This window comes from Apteryx rowi, unplaced genomic scaffold (genome assembly GCF_003343035.1).
Source record: "Apteryx rowi isolate R43461 unplaced genomic scaffold, aptRow1 scaffold_92, whole genome shotgun sequence".
Classification (NCBI taxonomy): domain Eukaryota; kingdom Metazoa; phylum Chordata; class Aves; order Apterygiformes; family Apterygidae; genus Apteryx; species Apteryx rowi.
This window is the reverse complement of record NW_020451227.1, coordinates 28,844-46,332: the sequence shown is the minus strand read 5'-3', so window position 1 is coordinate 46,332 and position 17,489 is coordinate 28,844. Positions and strand designations below refer to the sequence as shown.

At 33.8% G+C, this 17,489-nt stretch overlaps 1 protein-coding gene across 1 annotated transcript in view; it reads right to left on the bottom strand.

The window, feature by feature from the left end:
• Window positions 1-563: 563 nt before the first annotated feature.
• Window positions 564-17,489, bottom strand: part of ANKAR (ankyrin and armadillo repeat containing) — a 26,468-nt gene continuing 9,542 nt past the window's right edge. The window contains 15 exon segments of the mRNA XM_026091744.1: window positions 564-789; window positions 1,267-1,334; window positions 4,868-5,064; window positions 6,424-6,560; window positions 7,248-7,363; window positions 7,981-8,141; window positions 9,241-9,363; window positions 11,228-11,334; window positions 12,021-12,182; window positions 12,273-12,426; window positions 12,616-12,857; window positions 13,859-14,027; window positions 14,166-14,410; window positions 15,756-15,860; window positions 17,149-17,360. Coding sequence (XP_025947529.1) covers window positions 572-789; window positions 1,267-1,334; window positions 4,868-5,064; window positions 6,424-6,560; window positions 7,248-7,363; window positions 7,981-8,141; window positions 9,241-9,363; window positions 11,228-11,334; window positions 12,021-12,182; window positions 12,273-12,426; window positions 12,616-12,857; window positions 13,859-14,027; window positions 14,166-14,410; window positions 15,756-15,860; window positions 17,149-17,360 — 2,416 coding nt within the window. The 3' untranslated portion in view covers window positions 564-571.

The window sequence follows — 17,489 nt, the reverse complement described above, 5'->3', positions numbered from 1 at the left end:
TTGTAAAAAGGTGAAGATCCCTCATTAAACAGAAGGTGGTATTTGAAGAATGCATACTCAGTATTCACAGTTTGTCACATAGTGTTTTAGGAGGCATATTTTTGTATAATTTTATGGGATTTTTAAGCACAATAGCTCCAATGATCTAAGATGGCTGTAGATGTTGACATATGCTCTGTAAAATAGGTTCAGACACTCTCAAAGGTTATTTTCCAATTCTGCCATATAAAAACTTCAGAGACCACTTTGAGGGATAGAGTGCACTTACTTGATTAGAAATAGAAGCTTAAACCCTCTAAACCTGCTAAGTCCTCTTTGAATGATTACTTCACAGTTTTTAAATTTTTAATGCATTTATTCTTTAGCACTGTAGCTCTTTTTAAAGTATTCATAGATGGTCTTCCTTCATCTAACACAGTCTCAAGAACTGAGATTTCACAAAACATGTTTGTGAAATAACTGACATAAGAAACTTTGTAAATACAAAGTAACAGAACATTGCATAATTACATTAAGTGCTTTTCAACTCCATCGTTGACACAGGACTTAAACTTTTCTCCTGGTGCAGTGCTTAAATCTTACTGACATTAACAATTCTTGGTCTTTAAACTTTTGTGATGTCTGACGAAACTGCATATGTAAATGAATATATTCTAGAAGTTTGTCTATGGAACATATTTGCTCTCCTGAGTTTTCCCCTTAAGTGAGCAGGGGTAGATATTAATAGTAGTGAATCCTTGGGTTGACATTTAGTCCGGGGATGTCTTCCTCTACAACTCCACAACCTCTCTGAAAAATATAGTAAATTATTTTGTTAGAATTTATATCATATGTAATATATTGCAACTGTGTTCTGAACAACATAAGCTATAGGTTTGAGACTTCTAAAAAAAAGACCTCAAACTAAAGTTATGTATGACCCAAATAAAGTATTTTACATCTGCACTGATGACTTTTGTGACCTTTTTGAATTTACCCATCATCTTCATTGTTTAGCAAAATTAGGAAAATGGCTTGCTTTTTTTAATACAGTGGTTAAATTTTTCCGCTTAGTTTCTCCAGTAGGAAACTGTATTTAGTACAAACTGGTACTGGTTTGCTGTGCAGGGACAAAAAAGTATTAATAGTTTATGACTAATACATATCTCATGGCCATAGAAAATACAAACCGATTCTGGAGTTGCTTTGCAGATCCTTACTTTGGGGATGCACCAGTAAACTGCTTACCTGACTCCGCTATTCAAAGTGAGCTGAGAAATAACATACCTCTAGAGTAAGTTGGAACTGCAGGTGGTCCTCCGTTTATCATCAAACTGCAAATGGAAGAGCGACATCTTCAAAATGAGTGGTTTATTTTAAAGTACTCAACACATTCTTGTACTAATGAAAAGGAGCCCTTCAGCCTTTTTTTTTTGTTTCAGCTTTCCTTATACACTTACTTATTAGGAAACTCAGTCAGATTTTTCACAGTTTAAAAATGTAAACTTGCCTGTTTTGTTTTAAGGTAAGTTTTTATCTACATAACTACTAAGAATAGTTGGCATTTGGGGGCAGGTTCTAGGTAGATGAAGGTTATCCAGTGCAACCCTTGCTTGCCTGACCATTGACCATAGCCCCTGGCCATTACTTCTAAGAGGAACTCGTTCCTACATATTTACTGGTATTAAGCAGAATCTTATTCCCGGAGCATTTCTGGTATTGCAAGATACTAAAATCTTGTCTGAACTACTGAAGTCAAATGGCAGATTTCATTGACTTCACTGGGAGCTAAACAGGGTCTATATGTAATTCAAAAGATGAGGGAGAAGTAATACAATAGGAAAGCATTTCTCTCAATATTTGTGTTTAAGCTGTGTATTCAATACTCGGCAAAAATATGAAGAATTTCTGATAAATAACTATGTACGATTGAACAACTTAAGTGTACAAAACGAAATGATGCTGGCATCATACCTTTTTGTTGTCAAGTTTTTCCAATTTTGAAAAAAGATTTTAATTACAGCTGAACTTTTATCATTTACAAGTAATAAGACTATTCAGAATTTGCAGTTACATATTTTATACTACACTCCTGTGAAAACTGCAACAGTTGGTGAAAAACAACTTCTATTAAGGGGAGCACAGCACTTCTGAAAATCCCCCTTTTTTTAACCATTCACCCATACACCTGCACACATCTTTAAAATCTTAAAGTTTTATTAAAAAGAAAAAAAGGAATCTCTGCACACCTTAAAGAAAAGTTACAGCAGAATTCACAGTAAAATGCACTATTTTCAAAGTGTTTGAGTAATTTATCTTAAAGTAGTTTATCCTCTCAGTAAGTTATCTTTTAATAGAGTCAACTATCACATTGCCTAGGCCCAGTGCAGCACGTTTATACACCCTGCTCACTGATTTCACCACAGATCAGACTGGACTTTGTGAAACCAACAGTGAGCAAAACCCTTTCTCTTTCTGTATGATACCTGATCTGGTCTCAGTTATCCCAGATCTTAGCGCTGGTCATACCCTTCTCCAGATCAACAAGTCAGTCTAGCTGCAGAAAAAGTCTGTCCCTGCTTCCAAACTTTCTGCACACTGAGGAAGAGGGAATCCCTAGACAGCTGTGTTCTGTCATACAAGAAAGAGAGACAAAACCCGTTGCAGATTTCCCATCAGGGACACAGCCTCATGCACTGGATCTAGATTGGTTCTAGTATGTCCCAAGCCTTACAAAAGCTTGATTCTATCAGGCCACAAAAATTTTCTTGTGTAATTCAACAAAAGATATGGTTAGCAGATCACTATTAGATTTATCTCATCCTGATTAAGTGTTTGGAACTTTACGCAGGCAAAAATGATGCTTCGATGCCTTACAGTCTTCCCAAACATGGTTCTTTTTACAAAACTGTCACAAGGAAGTGGAGATGCTAYCATAACAGAATGATTAAAGTAAAATTACTTTAGAATATAAAAATCCCAAGTAGTCAAAAAAAAATTCCCCTTGAAMACATAATGAAGGCAAAAAATACTTCTATCAAGTTTTGTTTAACTACAAAAGATCTTTTATCACTAACATAGATGAATCAGATCATTCTTCAAGAGGGAATAGGTAATTACTACGTTTCTTGGAACTGCTGGCACTTGGTTCAATAGTAGAATTTATTAGCATTGGAGTGAATTGCTGAATAATACTAATACCTGTAGTTGAAAGTAATCCCCATATTCAACAGAAATGAGGGAAATTATTAAATTASAGCCCTCTCAGCCTCTAAAAATGGAGCAGCATGATTGTTCGCAGTCTGTTCCAATACAAGAAGAAAGAATCAGTTGAAATGAATAGATAGCAGGTTGAAAACAAACAATAGGAAGTTTAGGAATGCTGGAAATTGAAGAAATTTGTGGAGCTGTTGCTGACAGCTTCAAAAAAAAAAAAAAAAAGGACAGAATAAGCTAATGGAAGATGAAAAAAATCTACTGAATGTTATTAAACAGAAAGACACCATCTCTAGCTCATGAAGACTCTGAACTACAAAATGAGAGAGACTGTAAAAATTCTCGGGAAGTCCTGATACATACTCATGTTACAACCGTTAAAGTTATGCTTTAAGATCAAAGACTCTTTTGTTCCTTTTTTTGCTTTTTAATGGCAGCTTCCTCTGCATGGTGTTAGTTTGTTTAGAACGATAATATGGACTGACAAATTGGTCAACTAAATTTGACTGTGCCGATTTTCCTATTGCACCTTACACTGGACTGTTTTACAGAACAATTTGCTCTGGGAGGCATTCTATACCTTTCTTGTTTATTCTTAGTACAATGTGGGCTGTATCTTTGATTAAGTTTAAGTTTTGTGTTATTATAATATCATTAACAAATTAATTTCACTGTTTAGAAATTAGATTCTTAACATTTTCCTTTGCTATGACACTAATCTTATTTTTAAATGCTTTTTTCACACTGACTAGCACATCCATGGACTACTACAATCGATTCATCCTAAATTTTTCTCAATAGTTCTGAGTACTGAATGAGTGTATTTTTAAATGTTACAGATAAATAGAACAGACAAATTAGATATAGAGCAGGGTTTTTTTGAACAAGCAACAACCTCCAACTTCCATGGAGCAATGGCACCAAATGAACCGCCATCAATAAATATGGTACAAGGAAACACTAACATGTTTTGACTAGCATGGTGAAATACAAACGCTATCCATACAGAATAATTCCTTCTTCTCAGTTCATGCAAAATACATGGCTTATGCTAAACCAGATATTTATTAAAAAAAATCAGACTATATTTCCTAGCTGTGAGTCCCCAAAGAACTCTAAGATTGAAGATGTCATATTAGTAATATAGAAATTCAATTAAGTACACTTCCTGAAATATGCAACCTCTGTTTGGCTAACACCAAGAATCCCACCAGGATTAATTAGATTATTACTTCAAACTTTGTCCCATTGATCAGATTTTCTAGAAAATTCAAAATTAAAATAATATGCTAACATTTTGAGATTAGAAAATCCAGATGACCTCATATGACTAGTTATGACAACATATATCACCCTTTTAAGAAGGGATGAAGAACATAAAGGAAGTATTTAGTGTTTAAGAAACATTTTCATAAAGTTGGTTTTATATATGGCTACAGATACATCTGTATATTTACAAATATAAGTTGGCTACATCAAAAAAGTACTTGCATTTACAAAGATCATATTGCATGTATCACTACTTTGTCTGTGGGCATATATGAAAACATTTCTTCCACAACAATCTCCTTAATGCGCCCTTAAAATAATTAAAAAATAGTTTTAGGGTTTTTATAATACATTATTTTAAATTTAGTAAAACATACACCTGTAAAAGTACAGTAGAGAGTACCTTAGAGAAGGCAGTCCCACTCGTCTTTCTCACTGGAACTCATTTACAAAATTCTGGTCTATTTGTGCATCTCTGCCGAGGTTATTCATTAGACAGCTAAACTGCTTTGGTTTATTCCTGCACTCTACTAATAGATGGCGGTACGCAGTCTGGTTAAATGTTAAGTATCCCAGTGCAGTGGCAGAGGCCATACAAACCTAGAAGAAAAACAATTCTCACCCTTAGGTCAAAGGATATTCTTCTTAGTAAATAAAGAGACCATTTTGTCAAAATAAAGCAAGTGCATAGAAGCAGCTCTCCAATCACCCAACAGAATTCCAAAATGGGTCAAAAAAACAATGGTGTGAATGAAAAAGTGAAAAACATTCCTGTTAAATGAACATAAATTTGGTTCTATAACTGAAAAGCTGCTCTACTTTGGGCCAAGTAATGGGAGATCTGCAACCTACTTTACTGAAAGAAAGAGTGAAGCTCCTGTACTCACATGTATCTGAAAGCAACGAATATTCATAGAGAGATGGGAAAAAGTATACAATTTTGATTTGTGTGACACATGTGATGACAAATGAGGCTCTTCAGTAGTCAAATTTTTCAAGTCACTGTTTGGTCAATTATTAACATTATTACTTCACTATCTCCATATACAACTTTATAACATACAGAATTTTCCAAGAGAGACATGTAATAGAAGATAACTAAATACCTTATGCTAGTTTCCTAAGACACCCCAGGCTAGTCATATAATCATAGTCACACAGTCATCACTAGTCATACAGTCAACCTACAAGTGTTGTAAGAAGCACTGTTGGTAATTAATCAATTCTTCACTGAATTAATGTTGAACCACATAGTACTGGAGATTATCTGCTATTACCACTGCTGTTTTGATTGGACAGCAAAAACTAAAGCTTTGATTACAGTAGTAAATATGTTATGGTCTTTTGCAAAGGCTGGGTGCTTCTCCCAATACACGACCCATTTAAACRAAACAGAAAACTAAATCCTGCCTCCATATGGAATTTGTAAACTTAGATAAAAAGGTGGACTATATCTGCTTAAGTTTTACAAAGATAACAAGACTAACTTTTGATTATTGAATAACAGACTAAGCGAAAATTCAGGGAAAGATGCACAAATAAAGTGCTGACAGACTTAAAATCCATAGAACATATGGAAAGTATGTTCTACAGTCTACAGAGACCAAGAAAAGTGAAAAAGAAAACATACCTACTATACTAGCTAAAATTGAAAATGGTAAATCTTTACTATAATTGGTAATTCAGTATCACTGTTGTTCCAAAGCACTACTTTCAAGTCAACAGGAGTCTTCACGGGCTGAATCTGATGGGTAGCTGACATATACTGAAACATTTAGCTGAAAGACTGCCCTCTTCTGAAATCCCTGATTTCAATGAAGATAAGAAACCATTGATTGCCATTTAATTATCCTATTTCTTGAGGTTTTTCCAAAATACTCCTGTTAGCATGAGCTGTACTGTCAGCCAGCTGTACAAGTTGAATTTAACACAGAGCAAAAATAAACAGAAACACACAACACAAATGCTACTTTTCTAGCATTTTATCTCTTCATCATCTGAGTACAGATGATAACAAAGACGCTGGATAGTTCCTAACGTAGTAATGGCTTCTGGAATTCCTGCCCTTGTATGAGCCAAGCTGGCCAGTAACTTCCCTGGAAATGAGACATGACAAGTGCACAAACGAACTGTAAGCATATTCTATCTTCTTCATAGTCTTAATGATATACATCAATACTCTTTCTGAAACAACTACAGAAACTGTTAACTGGTTGTAATATCAACAAACTTGCCACCATTATTTCTATGCAAACTCTCAGTGATTTTTTAATGTAAAATATTATATTTCTCTAAGAAATCTGCCTTGGGAAGAAAAAAAATCATTCTATAGCTATCAATACTTTTTTTCCTCTAATCGCCAATCTTTTGACAAGCTGTTGAAATCCTTACTCAGTTTTATTTTTCATTGCTAAGACAAAACCTTCCCCCCACCCCCCATTAAAGGTTTTTTTAAGATGAATTAGGTATTCATTTCTCCACATTTCCCCAGGARGTGGAGTAGCAGCTATACAGAGGCTGGTTACACTTTATGTTACAGTACAAGATGTTAATGGTACTTTGCCATCAGATAAGGGGTTACTTGTTTTTTTATTTTTTTTAAACTTCTCATGCAAGTAACTTGGGCATGTTGTAATCTCCTGACTTTGCATCTAACATTGCACATGTTCAATTATCATATCATTTACTACATTATCCTAGAGGAAAAATAGTCCTTTTTGGAAATGCATATGCTTAACTTTTGCTACTATAAAAATACGCTGTTCATTTTCTCTATTTCCTACCTGTAAGAATAAGAGCAGCTGTGTTCTCAGAAGTTAGCAGTTCAACTAACGTAGTAACACCTCTAGCAGATAAAGTAACCTGATCAACATCCACTATAACTCTGGCTAACACAACAGTTTGAAATCAAAAGACAACTTGATTTAGGTAAGCCTCATATTTCCTTATCCTTCTCTTTATTATTGGAAAAAAAATTATACATGTTGCTCTAAATTTAAACATCACAAGCAATGTGATACACTCATAAGCAATACCAACTGTGAAAAAGATAACTGGTTTCTCTATGGATGTAAGAGTGCAAGACAAACAATACAGTACATCAGGTTTTAGCTAGCTAATATCTAATGTCCTCAAGTAATACTGTTTTTTGCTTACTTCATATCATACTACTTTATTGGAAGAATTATAATATAATACATTTTATTTAACGCTAAATTAATTAAAACACAGAAAGAATGCTGCATGCTTTAAGGCAAAAATCTAATTTTCCAGATGAATGAAGGGTACAGAATAAGTCAACATGGTGTAATAAGCATGAAAAAAGTACAAAATGTTCTTTAAATAGTTCATTACAGACACTCAAAAACTTATAAATATTACTATACCATCATATGTGATTACACAAAGGCACCTAAGCTTCTATAAACTATATATATGAACATAACATTACGCAGAAATTTTTTTCTAGTTTCAAATATCTAAAGCCAGTGCTTTGAGAATACTCCCTAATCTCATACCTGAAATGCTGCCCATGCTTTATCTGTTTCAATTTCTGACTGCAGAAAAGGTTCAAATACAGATATTGTAATTGCTCCACTCTCCAGGATCTGGAGTTGTTGGACACAGTTATTGTATGCAAAAAGGGCTAGAGCATATGCTGCTCGTAAACAAATATCCTTAAAATAAAAGTCAGAAAACCACATAAATTCGTATTTTCATACTATCAGCCTCTCCCCAGACTGTTTGTGGCTTTTTTAGGTATGCTAGAATAGTTACTATCCCTGCACTCTATCAAACATACATCTCTTCTTGCCACTCCACTTACCTTATTTTTAGGGATTTCTATAAATGTATTCCAGACCAAAGTCTTCAGAGATTGAAAAATAATAAAGTATGAACACTTAACATCAAGGAACCTTTATTACTTAAAGCAAAAAAACAGCAAATAAAATACAGCAAAACTAAGTAGTAAAACAAGTAAACCTAAAATAAAATCTGTAATATTTATAAGAAAAACAATTCATCCTACCAAAGGATATTTTACTTTTACCTCCAAGGAAGGCTTTGATAACGTCCACTAAGACTTCTTCATTGCAACAGGGACAAAGGGGCAAGAGAGAAAGAAAAAAAAAAAAAAGATAAAATAGCTAATGTTGTGCAGCAGAAAGCTTTGACGAATGGCAGCTCTTGGTTTGTTTTTTCCTCTGTGCTAAGATTACACCAGACATGTGCGTGCCTGTCCAGCTCCTGACACTGCATGCTACGATACTGGATGATGCCATTAATAGCTACAATGATCACGTCCAGCATTTTAATTCCCCTACAGGTGGGCTGGTTGAAGGGACTCTGTGGGCAGTCAGCTCATCAGGAATCTTGCAACAGAAATATCTTTAAAGGAAATGCCTTTCTGTAAAACCTGTTCTGGAAATGTGGGGTTTATCTTCCGGAACTTAAGGTCTAGTTGCCTTAAATGTAGTGTGTGCTTAGACTGTAACAGCATTTATGTCTTTAAATCTTCTGAAAACATACCAGACTATTGTATAGTTTTTACCTCAAAACATGTCCAAATATAAATGAATAATTTCATTATCAGAAAATAATAGTCCGGTTAAAGATGAGACAGTTTTGATTACGGCTAACATGAAAAAAATTCATACAGAAAATACAAGGAGCTATTGTATAGTAAACTTTGTGCATATTAAACTTGCTGTGACATTATGAAAGGCAAATTCTTGCTCCTAAATTGATATTGTTATTTTATAGAAAAAAACATACCTTATTCGGTGCGTGAAGAAGTTCAAGAACATCAGAATAAACAAAACCTTCTTCCTCTTGTAACACCTTCTGTAACTTACTGTTTCTTAAAACAATACAAGCCAAGGAATATGCAACTTCAGCCTAAACATTATGAAAGAGGCAGTTACTCTGCACAACAAAATAATTAAAGACACTTTACAGGGAATAAACAATTTATCTTTTCTATTACCAAAGTGTGTACACTTCCAAATATGAGAGTTGTCATATTGGAACAAATCATTACTACTTCTATCACAGGAAAAAGTAAGACTTCACACATTTGAAAAAATACAGGAAATGAAAAATATGAAGCTGTAATTTACTCTGTCGCACAAAATTTTAACCATATTTTGGGAGGAGAAGGTGAAGTTAAAGAAGGGGGTATGATAGACACATTGAAAATAATAGAAGATAGAAAAATGGTAAGCCTAGCAATCTATCCTTGTAACAAGGACAATTAATGTAACTGAGAGGCAATAGGCAACAACCTTAGATTAAAAAAATACATTTACATAACTTATAATTCACACATTGAATTCATAACTACAATATCAGAGAGGCCAAGGATTTAGCAAGTTTTAAAGTATTAGCTATTTATCCAGGTAATGAAAAGATCCAGTTACAGAACATAGGATTTATAAAATACATGTTTGAAAATACTAAAATCTCTTTTCATTTCAGTGACCTGGAGGAATCAGAAAAAGATTTCTCCAATGGTCAGATAACTACTTAAATGCCCACTAATAGGCTTTTTGCATCTTCTTCCAAAGAATCTGTGACTACTTACTGTTCTAGGATGTCAGAGAACACGGATTTCTGCTACGATTTGGTAAATTAATGGCTATGTTCCTAACCTCAAATCAACCTCTTTGTGCCATGTAGTATGAGAACAGATACACACACACACACTACAAGGATTATCCGGTGTGTGTATATATATATATATAAATATATATATAAATATATAAATATATTATACATAATATCTATATATTTTTAATATATAATTAAAAAACAGATAAATGTAATACTGCCCTCATTACTCTGTAGAGATGCCTGCTTAACTAGCTTTTTATTCTGTGATTTAATAAATCTTATCTGTGCATTAGGATTAAAATATACTTTCTTGTAACTCTCTTGAAGATATCAATAACAGACCCACCTACAGAAGACTACGCTTCTGTACGTTATCAGATTCAAAAGTTTTAAACCTTTTCCTTATCAGAGCTTTGACAATCTTAAAAAAATCCACACCACAAACTACGCACATTCCAAAATTCTAAATGAGGTAATGCTAAGGAATATGCTTAAACTACGAACTTACTGTATTTACTCTAACCTCCTAGAAGGAGAGTATTCATGTGATCTCACAGGATCATGTTAGCAGCCAGATTTGGTCCCATTTGCTTAATGTGAGTGAAAGGTAAGTTTAACATATCTGTTATCTATTATTCCCTACATAACTCTTTAAAGAACTAGGTTATGAGTTACTACAGAGTAATATCACATTCATGAGCAACTATTTCGGGGAAAAAAAAACCCACCACCACAAACAACAAATAACATGTACCTAACATGCTCAGGAGAACCATTCAAATAAGAGAATCATTCCACCAAATCTTTGAAGTTTTACATTATTTTCTGTTTACAGAAGAATACATACATATGTACGTATTCTTCAGCTCCTCCTACAATTCAATCCTCCATACAATTAAAAATAAAACTGGTCATTGTTTACAGCAACCATCTGTAAAATCAAGACTGACTATAAAACGGCTTTACAGATAACTTCTTAGTAGCTGATTTTTTAAGGTGTTTTACATTCTTCCTTTCTGTCTCACTTCTGACTACACTGCAGAAAAGACAAGAAGTATTTTTATGCCCCTATTGTTGCTCTACCAGGCAAGGAAGACAAACACATACATGTACACACATACACATATGCATGAAATTTCTTACTCCACACTTTTATCTGAAGTGAACTGTGATGTTTCAGCATATGCACTAGGATTGGTAAGGCCTGTTCCTTCAATATGCTTTTCTGGCTGACAGGATTGTTTGTATGAGCCACACCTGTAAGAGTTCACATAACAAAATATTTCTCTTATATAAGGAATTTGTGCGTGTGGTGAGGGGAAGAAACAAGGGCAGTGGAATTTGCAGATGGGTGTATGTGTATGTATATATTAGTATGCATACATTAGTGTATACATATTGACAAATAATATGCAAAACACACACGTATACAATATATAGTAGAAGCAAACTATCTAAGTATACCTGAACTATCATCTTTACTCTTGAAGAATTTTAAAGCCCAGACTATTAAAAAGCATAACTAGACTGTTAAAAAGCATAACTAATGAATGTACGCCTTTAAACATACAGGCAAAAGACATCAAACGCATTAGGAAGTCACGGTGATTTACTGCTGTATATCAGCTGACAAAAAGCAGCATTAGAGACTGGTGAGAACAAAAACAATATGGTGTCTAAATGTGATAAGGTAGTCACATTTACACCTCAATAATGTTGGGCAGATAGCTTTTCATGGACACATCACAGGTTCCGAAATTTATCATAAGTGGATAAAACAAGWGTGTCATTTATGGCATCATATATTCAGTGACACATAATGGTTCTGCTACATACTGTACAAAAGAAAATACAATCTGTTAATTGATACAACTTCTATTTAGTCCATTTTTCTATTCAGAATCTTTTGCTTCAAACAAACAAATTCAATAGATTCTACAAACCAATGCATATGGTCCCCAGGGCTCTCATGACATTCAGGAGTGTCCCCTCTGCTATTTTTACATTTCTCAACAACCAAGCTAAAGGGCTGATTCCATTCCCTTCACATATTTGATTTTGATGATGTCTGCTCTCTTTGCAAAGAGCAACAACTGCTTCTCCTCCTTCCAACAAAAAAATTTGAAAATTTTATTGAAGTTCTTTTTAATAAACTGTCCAGTATTCTTACAAACTTGCACAAAGAAGTATCTTACCAACGTGCTGCATTTTATCAGATGGTGATAAAAGCATATCAGTAATTAAGTTATATCCAATCTGCTCTGCCACAAACTTTTGCTGCTTCAGTTTTTTTCCTGCCAACGCCCACAAAGCTGTTGCACCCTGTTCCTTAACTTTCAAGTGAAATGCCTGCATAATAATAATAAAAAAGCTTTTTATATATAGCAGTATTTTAAGATGTGCATATTAAAAGCCTCAACTATCTACTCCATGAAATTAAAAGTTTTCCAAAACTTCAAGGTAGCTGCATTTTCTACACTCTTTTCTCCTGAACAAATTGATGTCAAACAATCCAATAAACACAAGAGAAATTCTTGCCTTTAAGAGCTTCAACAGATCCTTTGTTACCAATTTCTCCAGGAATGCCTTCTGCACATGAGTGTTGTTTTCACACAGTGCCTCTATAGCCATAGCACCTTCTATTTGTACATTGACATTCCTTCTTTTTAGGAGTTCAACTAGAGGATCAATTGCCTCTGCATTTGCAATGGCATCCTGCATTTTTTTATTCCCTCGAGCAAGTTCTGCAATAGCTGCAGAAGATACAGCCTGTAGTACACCTTTAAATGCAATAAGTATTTATCAGTTAGAGGTAAGAACCAGTGCAACCATCTATCATTTTTACATATAGAAACTCATGTAATCTAAACTAAACAGATTCTGTTTCAAATAGATGTTAGCATTGACAGTTTTTAAGTGAACTAATACAGATAAACAAAAATCAACAAAATATTTAGTTATTTTGCCCAGATTCCTGTTCAATGTATCTGATCCTTATGTATTCTGAATGGCTTTCAAGTCCAAATGTCATCACTGAGGACTATCAGATGCTCTAAAATTTTACAGTATCTGCATTCATGTACCAAAACAAATTTTATTGTAGTTATAAATGCTTTGCTTTAAATGGTGATTTTATCTTGATTTCATGCAAGATGAAAATGTTTTTTTGATCAAGTGTGGAATTAAAGATGATACTTTTATGCTACTTGCACATAAAGTTTTTACTCTTAAAATTTCATTCACACATAACTGTTACCAACATGTTGTACATCTGATGCTTGTACTTATACACTGTATGTTAGACAATCATTCAAAACCAATATAAGAAAAACAACGCTGATTTACCTGACAGGCAACTCCACACAATAATATCAACCAAAACCCCCCAAAATAAGTGATCGAGCTATGTGGGCTGCAGCTGAGAGGGAGGCCGGGGGGAAGAGTTCTCTCTCCACTTAATTCATTATATATTTCCTTCGATGTTTGTGTATTAAAATTTAGTTTGTGAATCATCTTATACAAGACATTAAAGCATTTACATGTACCTTACATACAAGTATGCTGCTTAAACTAGTCTGATGTGAAAGAAAAGAAAAATCCATATTCGATAAGGAACTGATCTAATTTCTTTCAATTAACTTTGGTAGCTTTCTCTCAGATCCCATGAGCAAACAAATAACAGCCACGTTGCAATCAGTAATAAAAGCTTATGCTTTTCAAATGTTTACAACAAGAATATGACACACACACAAAAAAGGAGCCTATATAGATTAATTTTTACCTGAATATGAAGTTAGAAACTGAATAAGTAATGGAATACTCTCATGTTCCTTCACTTCCTCTTGATTACTTTTGTTCTGAACACATAACACTCAGATACAATTTATTACATTTACCAACAAATCATCCATTTTACTTTCCAAAAGATTTACCAAAGATGGGATTCCACCCTAAAGTAGAAAAAAAGAGAGTATGTCTGTTATATGAAACTACCCAGAGAAAGACCTGATAGTATGTGTGTGTGTGAGGGCAGGCTGACAGCAGCTTTATCAGTTAAGCTTAATTAATAATTCTGGATTCTGGCTTACCAGGTCAGCAATGACATTCTGATAATTGTCCAAATGAGCAATGTCATATAAGATAACAACACAGCGAGACTGCAGTTCAGGTTCACCACAGCCCAATAAATCAACCAATACAGAAATGCCCCCAGCTTCTGCAAAAGCTTTGGAAACGGCATCATGAGTTGAAATATTACTAAGAACACCTGAAGCTATGCATGCAAGCTTGATATCCTGGCTTTTTAACAAATTTATTATAGGGGATATAGTGCCTGCAAAAAACAAAAGACACATCAATTACTTTCAGTCATTATGACAATAAAATCCAAAACAGTATTTATTTTCAATTGACATTCAGAATATCAGATAAATAAGAGAAACAGACAGGTAGAAAATATCTTACCTTTAAAATTTAACCTCTTGAAATATAAATATAATGTAAAACTTAATCAGAAATCTGAATATATTTATAAAAAAAATGTGCAACTTCTCCTGGAAAAAAATCTGAAAGCTATGATTTTGCTATAGCATGTGCACAACTATAGAATGTAATGAAAAAAGCCTCTGAGTTAGCCTGAGTCCTGTTCTTATTATATATACAAGATTTTGAAACATGCCAAGACAAGCATACTACTCTTCTGATTCTCAAGATAAGTATACTACTTTTGTCAAATGAATACTAACTTACAGCCAAATACAAAAGGGATGCACATATCGATCACGACTATATATCCCAAATTGCTAGCCTAAAAGCATGGCTCAAATGTTATCCAACCTAAAGACATCTAACTACCTCTGGTTTCAAAATTCCTCAGGAAGGTACACTTCTGCACACATCTAATTACTCTAGCTTTATAAGACTACCACTTATAAAAACTGTTAGACCATATCAGACCAAAGATCAGTCTAGCCCAGCATTTTATCTCCAGTTTGTAGCTGATGTTTAGAAAAGAGAATGGGAAAGAGACTAATCTCTAACACTTTTAGTTTTTACAATACTTACAATCCACAATATGCCTGAAAAAGCATTCAACTTTGTTGCTTTTAAACTTGCTGAAGGATAATTTCATTGATGCTCCATACTGACAGCTGACACACAGACAGTTTCTCATGCTTGTCCTTTATAAAAATAGTTCTGACATTCAGTCTTTCTGCAAAAGCCTTGGCTGTACCTGTTAACATCTTGATTCTGTACTAGCCCATTGACTCTCCGGCTTCTGACAAGTTTAGTTTTAAAATTATTATTAGCTTTTTACCTTTTACACATTGTTCTTCAAAATATTTTTATCTAGTCTTTATACAGCTTTAGATTTAATATGCTGGAGCTTAATCTTTTTACTTACTCTGTTTTATGATACCAGAAAGAAAATTATTCCCCAAGATAAGTAGTTATTTAACCTTTGTGATCCATATTACACATACATCAAGCAGCCATTTTAATCTCTGTTCTGAATAAAACTGAAGTTATTGCTGTTTTGCTGCATTTAGCACTTTATGAAAACTTTGTTTCTGCAGTAGCTTTGTTGCTAGCCACAGATGACAGCATAATTAATTTTATGCCTTATCACATGGTAATGTTCAAGTAAAATATCAAGTACATTTGATGTACTGTATTACCTGCATCCAAAATGCACTTCCAGTAGTAATCTTTTGCTAAACAAAGTACTTCCAAGGACCTAATAGCCATTTCTCTCCTTGTAGTATCTTCACAGTTTAACATTCCTATTCAGAATTTAAACACATTTTACACATAAAATGATCCACAAAACAATTATACATTTGAATAGGAAAGGTAAAGATTGCTAGACCCTTAAAACAATGTAGTGTATTTCACCACAATGATATTCCATTTCAGTCACAAATTCCTATTTCATGAAATCAATAGTAAAATTCCCATGAACTTAAACAAGTTTTCATGCCAGGTATATTTCTGTTGTTGGTAGGCCAAAAAGAATTTCCTTTCCTGAAGCTCAATTTTTAAGACTAAAAATTTATAACACACTGTTTTTAAAAAATGGCAGACATGCTATGACAGAAATTAATATTCAAGCGTTCATGTATGCTTGTCACTGGAGGAAAAATCCTCCTCTCAGAGGCAAAAAAAAAAAGTCATTCTTATGCAAGGCCTGTGAAAAATTTTCCTGACTGCACCACGAACTCTGAAGAATGCTCAGATGTTATTCTGGCAACAGTAGGAGCAATGTAGAGATATTAGCTCTTACCTTTAATCAAGCTCTCTTTTCATAGTCTGTATCTTTCAGCATTTAATGCAGTAAGAATAACACATAATAGCCTATCTATCCTTTGCAAGGCCCTCTTCACAAGAAAGAGAAGCTAGAAACAACAGTAAGTATACTTGTGCCATTTTGGGTGACAGCTTTGCAGATAATGAAATCCTTTGTTCTGTTTAAAACTACAGTTAAGCCAAAAGGATCACAATTATGTGGAACATTCTTCCAAAAAGAGCACGCATTTCTCCAAGACAACACCTTTTCCATTGTCAAGTTGTCTTATCTTACAGATACATCTTTGATTAATACTAGAAGATATTGATCCTGAAAGCATGTAACAGTCACTTGAATAGCTTTATTGCACTGCATGAGATTAATCGCATATAAAAATTCAAAAACATTCTTAAATGTTAGCATATCACAGCCTCAACATTGYAGAATAAAGAAATGCCTGAGAATGGAAAAATAAACAGTACTTTAGTGGACAGTAGTCTTGAAATGAAGATGAAGTCCAGCATTCATGTGACAAATTTAGATTTTTAGCATGCAGAGGTTATACTTTTTCCATCAAATTCAAAACATCAAAGAGAAGGAATAACCCAAATAATGCTTAGGTTCAAGAGTGATGTCTCTAGAGACATTCTGATCCCAAAGTACTCACTTTGGTTTCATTACTTGTAATTTGAGGGTTATGCAATTTCAGAACTGTAGGGAAACTGCAAGTGGTTAGATAAGAATTCTAACCTATGAATTGCTTGGAGACACACTTATGTACTTACCTACAATAGTACTCCATAGTACTGGAAGATCTGGATGATTTATCTCTAACAGATGCTTAAGAATTTCTGCGTGAAAGTAAAGCACTGCTAAATGAATTACATTGTTTCCTTCACTGTTAGTTTTTTTGCAGTTGGCACCAAGAGAAAACAAATACTGAAGTGTGTCTAACGTTCCAGATATGGCAGCGAGCAGTAGTGGAGTAACTCGATACCTTTGAGACACATGAAGACATTCTAATATAAATACACATAATAAAATCTGACATAGAAAAAGTTATTTAAGACATGGTCACTTAAAAAGTATTTCACTTAAATATTAAAACAGTACTTTTAAATGAAAG